Below are 7,847 nucleotides of genomic sequence, written 5' to 3' on the forward strand. Positions count from 1 at the left end.
GTCTGAGTAATGAGAGTGAATAAAAATGGCGGTAAGACCTGAACGTGGATCTCTTAAATGAATATTTTGTATTATAAACCAAAAATCTTCCTCTTAGGCCCTCAAATGTGAAAACACCAGTACTGTTCACCAATTATTATATAATTTATTTCATGCATTCAGGTGGTTTAGTATACAGTACACAGTGAGCATACTGTTACACACTTTACAAACGATGTGAACTTTGGTTGTTCGATTCAGGAACTCCACCGAAAAGCAGGAGTCGGAACAGCTGGCTGTAAGAACAGCTGAGAAACTGTTAAAGGAGTTGAAGCCGCAGACGCCTGCGGGTCACGTGCAGCTGCGCATACTGGAGAATTACTGTTACATGGCCACCAAGCAGAAGGCCAACGTGGAGAAAGCTCTCAATGTGTTCATTGAGATCGCAAACAGTGAGGTCTGTGATTTTTATTCAGTGCAAACATACCATCTATATTCACACTTTAGATTTAACTGTACAAACATATAAGCAATGTGTTGGAAAGAAACTTTAATTATCTTCTTACCAACTTCATTAAATCTCAGCATGTGTGCAATGCGTTACGGTAACATTCAGTAAATGCCTCTACAGAAAGATTATGTGCCTGCTCTGTTGGCCATGGCCACTGCCTACATGATCCTGAAGCAGACGCCTCGAGCCCGAAACCAACTTAAGCGCATCGCCAAGATGAACTGGACCATCGTCGATGCTGATGAATTCGAGAAGAGCTGGTTACTTCTGGCCGACATCTACATCCAGTCAGGAAAATATGACATGGCAGGAGATCTTCTGAAGAGATGTTTGCGGCACAATAAGGTAATGGGGATCCTACCACATCTTAAAACTAACAGCTGGAAACTGCTTTTATAAACGGATAGTTTTAAAGGTTTCAGATCTCTGAAAGCCAATGTTGATATTTGAAATCACCTAAACAAACGCGCCCCTACCCCAATAGAATCTGGACCTTCTTTTGATATACCCGCCCCACATATAGATGGATTTCAGTCATGTGACCTTTTACGTCATGCCGCCATCTTGAGGACGTACCGAGTACCAGTAGGCTATTGACAAGCATTGGCTACCTTGCTACGATTTACGGATTTCTTATCTTTTACTGTCAATGATTCTTACGGATACAGTAAAGGGCTACGAAAGACAACATGTCGCATCTCGACTGTCATGAAAATAAACGCTACTTAAAAAAAATATATCTTGGTTAGGGTGTGATGCCTACTTGATCCCTGATGCATTCTTCCAACCGCTGTCCGCTGCTACCGAACTACCACTATTTTACAACATAAGAAGGCACAACACAACATGAAACGTTGCTCGAAGTATCACCTGGATCTCTACACATGAACGCGTGCATTGGGAACATTGTTTGTGTACACAGATTTTACTAAAAAGAAAGGTTTTGTACAACTGACTTTGGCTGTTATGGTGTCCGCTCGCCGCCGTCTTTGACAGACATAAAGAATCGATTTCCGAATGCGAATGAATGAATCTCATATGAGGCTCTTTTTTTCAACTAGAAGGTCAATATTGTTTTTCACTTGCGACAAAACAACTAATTATCCATGCATTTTTATGGAACTATGCTTTAGGAGCTATCAATCTTTACTCTCCTCCCTCCTTACGTCGCAATTGGAGATTGATACATCTGGACTGGGAAGAAGGCGGTGAGCGGACGCCAAATCATCCAAAGTCAGTTGTTCAAAACCTTCTTTTTAGTTAACTCTATGTTCACAAACAATGTTCTCAATGCTCAAGTTCACGTGTAGAGACATAGGCGATACTTCGAGCAAAATATCATGTTGTGTTGAGCCTTCTTAGTGTTGTTAAAATAGCGATTTTGATGCTCACAGCATATTGAAGGCATAGCTTCTAGTTCTTTTGCGACCACTTCAGGTCCTCAAAATGGCGGAAGACATGTGAGTGACGTCAGCTGATATTCATGTATAGGCAATCCAGGCAACGATATTGGTTAGTATACACGCCCCTTACTGCTGATTGGCTATAAGTGGGTTTTGGTACTTGGCCCGACTCCCTTTTCCAAAGTGTTTTTCAAAAATCATGCATCCCGCCTTTAACTTAAATTCTAATTTGAATAGGCCACAATTGAAGCAATTTTAAGCATCAATTGAATTCATTTTTAAAGAGACACTTTATAGGCTCATTTTCCATCTCCACTAGATTCATGGTGCATTTGCACCAACCGCGTTTCAGGCGTCAAAATCGCGTCTACCGCGCCTGGTTTGCCGCTTGAACAGTTTGAATGCATTTGCGCGTCTAGAGCGAAGTAGATGCGCGGAAAAAGCAATCATTTGACCCGCATCAGAGGCAAAATCCGCTTCTTGTGGGAGGGGCAAGTGCTATGCGGTTGTCGGTTTGCAGGATGATTGATGTTCATTGTGCATTTATGGAGAGAGTTACCGGTTTGTATTTGGTCAGCTTACTATAGGGGGAAAATAAATCGCGAGGGTCATCACGTGACTCAAAAGTGAAATGTGTATTACAACCAGGTTGCCCAATGTCCTCACTGACACTCTTCCAAGCGAGGTCCTTTATATTCCTGTTTCTATAGAAATATCAATAACAATATCAAGCGTTCCTTCAGGTTGAATGAGTGACTCCGGGCGGGGCTGCGCCACAGCAGCAAGCAGGCTCCTGATTGGTTAACGCGGCGCGAAATTCCGCCCAAGTTCACATTTTTCAATTCGCCGTCAGCCGCAAATTTGCATCAAATGCAAAATGCACAAAAAACACCATTCGTGCGTACCGCGCCAGTTGCTCAATTTGCGCAAACTAGACCCGCGAATGAGGTGGAATCGTGTCCTTCGTGCCGTGCCAAACGCCTCATTCGCGTCGCAAGATCTCCAGACGCGCGTCAACGCGTCTTCACATTGACTTAACTTTGAAATAGGCCTGTCACGATAACAAATTTTGCTAGGCGATAAATTGCCTCGGAATTTATCGCGATAGGCGATAACATTGATGCTCCGGGACCATTATAATAATGCAGATACACATTTTCAAAGATCTATAAACTTTTATTTCTAAACAATAAGTAATACTGGAACTGGAAGACATTTTAAATATCCACAAGAAATGAACAAAATAACAGGATGATTGCGTTTTAGGTGCATATGCATGTTTGTCGTGTTGCCACTTTTAAGTGCTACGTTATTACCACAAATGCGACATAACGGCTCGTTCAGGTTTAGTGGTTCGTTCAGGTTTAGTGGTTCACCTCGGTCATTAGGTTTAAATCCAAAGTACTCCCACACTGCAGCTGTAGCGTTTGGTTTTGAAACTTGGCTGTTTACACTTGGTATCAAGATGTGTTTTTGATCAGATCACAAGTGGACGAGAGAGACATATCACATTTACACCTGGTATTTAAATCCGTCTCTTTTGTCCACTTTCGACCGCTTCTGTGCTGAATACTGTGAGGGGACGGTCCGTGAGACGGTGGGCGAGTCTCTCCGCTGTCATTTGAACGCCAGCGGGAGTAATTATGAGTTTATATGGACGCAAACTAATATTATGTCGGAGTCCGCTGCTTGTTTAGCAAGTATACATGCTGCACAGTGTTTTGTACGTTTATATGTTAGAGCTTTCTCTGAATTTTCAGCGCAATTGATGAAATAAGATCGCGCAACTTTCACACGCTTGCAAAATGAAACTGCGGAGATCACCCGCTTTAGTTTATCAATGAAAGGCTAAAATAGCACTGTTCACCTTGTGTCAGAAAAGTCAGAAAAGACGTAAAACATTGTGATCCGATCGATAAAAACGCATGTTAATGACAAGTGTAAACAGCCTCTAGTAAATCCATCTTTTTCTCCAACTCTCGTCTTAACTAGTGTTTTCTCCTGCTACACTTCTCACGCGGCGCTCATCCTCCTCAGTACTCCTACTGTGATAGGCTACGCCAGGAGTCCCCCCTCCCCACACAGATCATGCGACTGACAAATGACTGACGAGGGTTCACTCCTTGTCACTCGTTGCACGGAGCGGTCATCCAGTCTCTTTGGTAGAGAGAGAGAGAGAGACAAGGAAAACAAACAAGCATGCAAATGTGAATTATCGCGGCCTAAAAAAATGATCGAGCTCATTTTATTTACCGTGCGATTAATCGGTTTATCGTTTATCGCGACAGGCCTACTTTGAAATCACTCGCGCTTCACGCTTCTACCGCGGCTGGTTTAAACGCAGCATTAAACATTTAATTTTTACTGTTTTGGAATCCATTCAGCCGATCTCCGGGTCTGGTGGTACCACTTTTAGCATAGCTTAGCATAATCCATTGAATCTGATTAGACCATTAGCTTGCGCTCAAAAAAAACCCAAAGAGATATTTTTCCTATTTAAAACTGGACTCTTCTGTAGTTACATCGTGTAGTTAGATGGATGGAAAATGAAAAGTTGCTATTTTCTAGGCAGATATGGCTAGGACTACACTCTCATTCTGGCGTAATAATCAAGGACTTTGCTGTCGTAACATGGCAACAGCAGGCGCAATGATATTATGCAGCGCCCGAAAATAGTCCCCTTGGTTACTTTCAATAGCAGTGGACTATTTTCGGTACACTATGTAACTATAGAAGAGTCAAGTTTTAAATAGGAAAATATCGAAACTCTTTGGTTATTTTTAGCGCAACGCTAATGGTCTGACCAGATTCAATGGATTATGCTAAGCTATGCTAAAAGTGGTACCACCAGACCCAGAGATCGAATGGATTCCAAAACGGTAAAAATCAAATGTTCAACTCTAGGGGAACTGGAAAATTAACCCATTTTCAAAAAAAAGTTGAGTGTCCTTTTAATTTGACCCATTGCGATGTTAAAAAAAGTTTTTTCTCTGTTTCTCACACAAAGCACTATGGCATTGGCTACAAAGGATTTTGAATATAACACACAAATCATAGCGCCTCATTTCAAACAGTCCCAATCACTTTCTTTATATGGAATAGAATAGCAATTATATTCCTCATTATACTCCTTTTTGTACTTCACAGAATAAAATCATTCGAGTTTAATAAATAATGACAGAATTTTAATGAACTATTGTTTCATTACAGTCTTGCTGTAAAGCATATGAGTACATGGGCTACATAATGGAGAAGGAGCAGTCATTCAGAGATGCTGCCATGAATTATGAAATGGCCTGGAAGTACAGCAATCAAACCAATCCCACTATCGGTATGAATAAAGTCTCTCTGACCTTCTGTGCTGTGATTATCTGCGTGTCCATATCAGCATTTTGTCTCTTTATCAGGATACAAGCTAGCATTCAATTACCTGAAGGCCAAAAGACACGTGGATGCTATAGATGTGTGTCATAAAGTAAGTATTATTGTATATTTTAGTCTCTACTACAATAAAGTCTGCATAGGGGGTTAAAAATTTAGGGGCAGTTTTCCAGAAAGATTGTAGATTAATCACTGACTAGGCCTTAGTTACTGTATATTAGGGCATAGTTTTTACAAACAAACTTTACAGTGTGCATGACAAAACAATGGCATTTGATATATGTTAAGATATGTTTAATTTAAGGCATCTCAACCATGCATTTTAGTCTGGGACTAGGACAAGCCCTGTCTGGGAAACCGCACCATAGTGTATTTAGTATGCTTCATGGAAATTAAAGTAAACAGTTTTGTACCCTTTGCCATGTTTTGTAATTTTCATACACTTTTGCTTCTAATTAGTGGCCAGTTGCATAAACATAGCCGTGATGTTAAGAACTAGTCTGACCAACTAGCAATTAGTTTGGGCTAGTCAGTCTTACAATTTGGATTTAAATTAGACCAATTGTTAGCCTGGTTAAAACCAGACCCTTTTCAGTAGTAACTGAGTTATGGTCTGGCAAAGCTTCATAGACAAATCATTTCCAAGGGGCGTCACCAACAGACCTCGCTCAAATGCCTCTGGATAGACCTAAAACCAATCAGAGCGATGAAGGTGAGGGCTCGCCGCTCTCGCTAAGACCCATTCGTTTAGCCACCAAAGGTGCGAGCTGGTATATCAGACTTTTGCCGAATCCAGTCGGTAAGACAGCGATAACATCTTTTTTAGATATGAAGGCTTTGAGTGTTGTTCTTTGCTCAGGTTTTAACGAAAAGGAAAAGTTAAAATCGCTTAAAACAGACGCGATAGCTGATTTGAACGAGTGATGTTTGACAGCAGCATCCATCTGTGTATTGCACAAAATCTGGTTTAGGGTTGCTGTTGCGCTGTCGTCATCGTATAAAGCACACCCCAACGTTTCTGATTGGTGCCACGATTTCTCGGCATTAGAAATGGGCTTGAATTTGCCAGAGCAAATCTAAATTGGCCGGAAGTTGTCTGGGTTTTCCCAGGCTAACCAATTGTAACATACTTAAAACAGCTTTGATCAGTCTTGAAAATAAAAACATGCATGACTAACTTTAAAATGGGACATTTTATGAGACGTTTTAAGATGTAAAATAAGTCTTCGTGGAGATTAAGGGCCAATATAATTATAATAAGATCCCCTTCAGACATTATAATCTAAATGACCTATTTTTTTAAATGCTTGCAGAGAATGGTTTACCAAAACAAATTTACTGGGTTGATCTTTTCCACGTTTTCGAAGTTGATAAAAGCACTAGAGACCCAATTATAGCACTTAAACATGGAAAAAGATTTTCATGATATGTCCCCTTTAAATACCTGGATGTTCACTAATGTGGACATAAAATGTTTTTGATGTTTGCACCATAATACTTAATTCTGTGTAACTGGAACCTGTTGTACACAAACATGGACAAATACACTGCTTCATGTTCTAAAAAAAACTATTTGGTTATTATATTTATATTTATAAAATAGCTGGTAGAAATCTGAAAAAAAAATACAAACCAAAACCCGAGGTTAAGACTAGTCTTAGAAGTTTATGCAACCAGCCACTGATGTTGTAATGTTGAGATTCACATGCAAGTTGGCTTGATCGATGGCTTAATGAATAATTTTTGAGAATGGGAAACGAATGAGAAAATACTTGACCAAGGCTAGTCAATAAAAGGGCAGTTGCTGTCGTGCTTTGGTGACTTTAAAGTTAATGATGACGTTAATGCAAACATGATAACATTGGAATGTTTCACACCAGGTTTTAGACGCACATCCAAGCTATCCACGGATAAGAAAAGACATCCTGGACAAAGCAAGAGCGGCTTTAAGATCTTAACACGATGTGTGTGTTTACTTAAGTGGTTTTATGTGTGATTTCATGTAAAATACATTGATAAGTGTTAGTATATGAATTTTTATGACTGCTTTCAGTGTTCAGCATCCATAGTGTAATATTTTTCATTACGATGTTTGTTTAATTTAATAAATAAACATTTCTGAACATCTCTTATTATGGAATAATAGTGTTTCACTTACTACATTTATAGTTTACAGTGTACACCGCACAGTCATTAGGAAAACATTGAGCCAGTGTTTACTGAAGTGCTAAACGCCCCCTCATTTGTGAGAGTCACTTTGAATAAAAGGGCCTGCTAAATAAATAAATGTTAATAAAGTCTTACATTCTGATTATATACTATATAAGTCAAATGCATATGTTGTGTACATCTTTTTCTAGTGTAGATCAGTTTAACACTCATGGTTCATGGTGTCCTATACAATGCACTGATTTTTAAAGCCATCTTTACTATCCAGGGTGTGATACTACATCTCAAACCAAAATAGGATTAACTTTGACTTTAATCTATATTTCTATATAGGTTGTCAATATCCTATTTTTTTTAGGATTCTATATACATAATGCAATATGTCACCTTTATTTGCTATGGTT

General features: G+C 39.6%; 1 protein-coding gene across 1 annotated transcript in view; it reads left to right on the plus strand.

The window, feature by feature from the left end:
- ttc21b (tetratricopeptide repeat domain 21B) overlaps positions 1-7,753 on the plus strand; it is a 32,676-nt gene extending 24,923 nt beyond the window's left edge. The window contains exons 25-29 of the mRNA XM_065252329.2: positions 241-436; positions 611-835; positions 5,104-5,224; positions 5,301-5,368; positions 7,155-7,753. Of these exons, the coding sequence (XP_065108401.1) occupies positions 241-436; positions 611-835; positions 5,104-5,224; positions 5,301-5,368; positions 7,155-7,232 (688 nt within the window). The 3' untranslated portion in view covers positions 7,233-7,753. The remainder of the gene's footprint in view (positions 1-240; positions 437-610; positions 836-5,103; positions 5,225-5,300; positions 5,369-7,154) is intronic.
- Positions 7,754-7,847: the final 94 nt, after the last annotated feature.

This window comes from Paramisgurnus dabryanus, chromosome 15 (assembly GCF_030506205.2).
Source record: "Paramisgurnus dabryanus chromosome 15, PD_genome_1.1, whole genome shotgun sequence".
NCBI lineage: Eukaryota > Metazoa > Chordata > Actinopteri > Cypriniformes > Cobitidae > Paramisgurnus > Paramisgurnus dabryanus.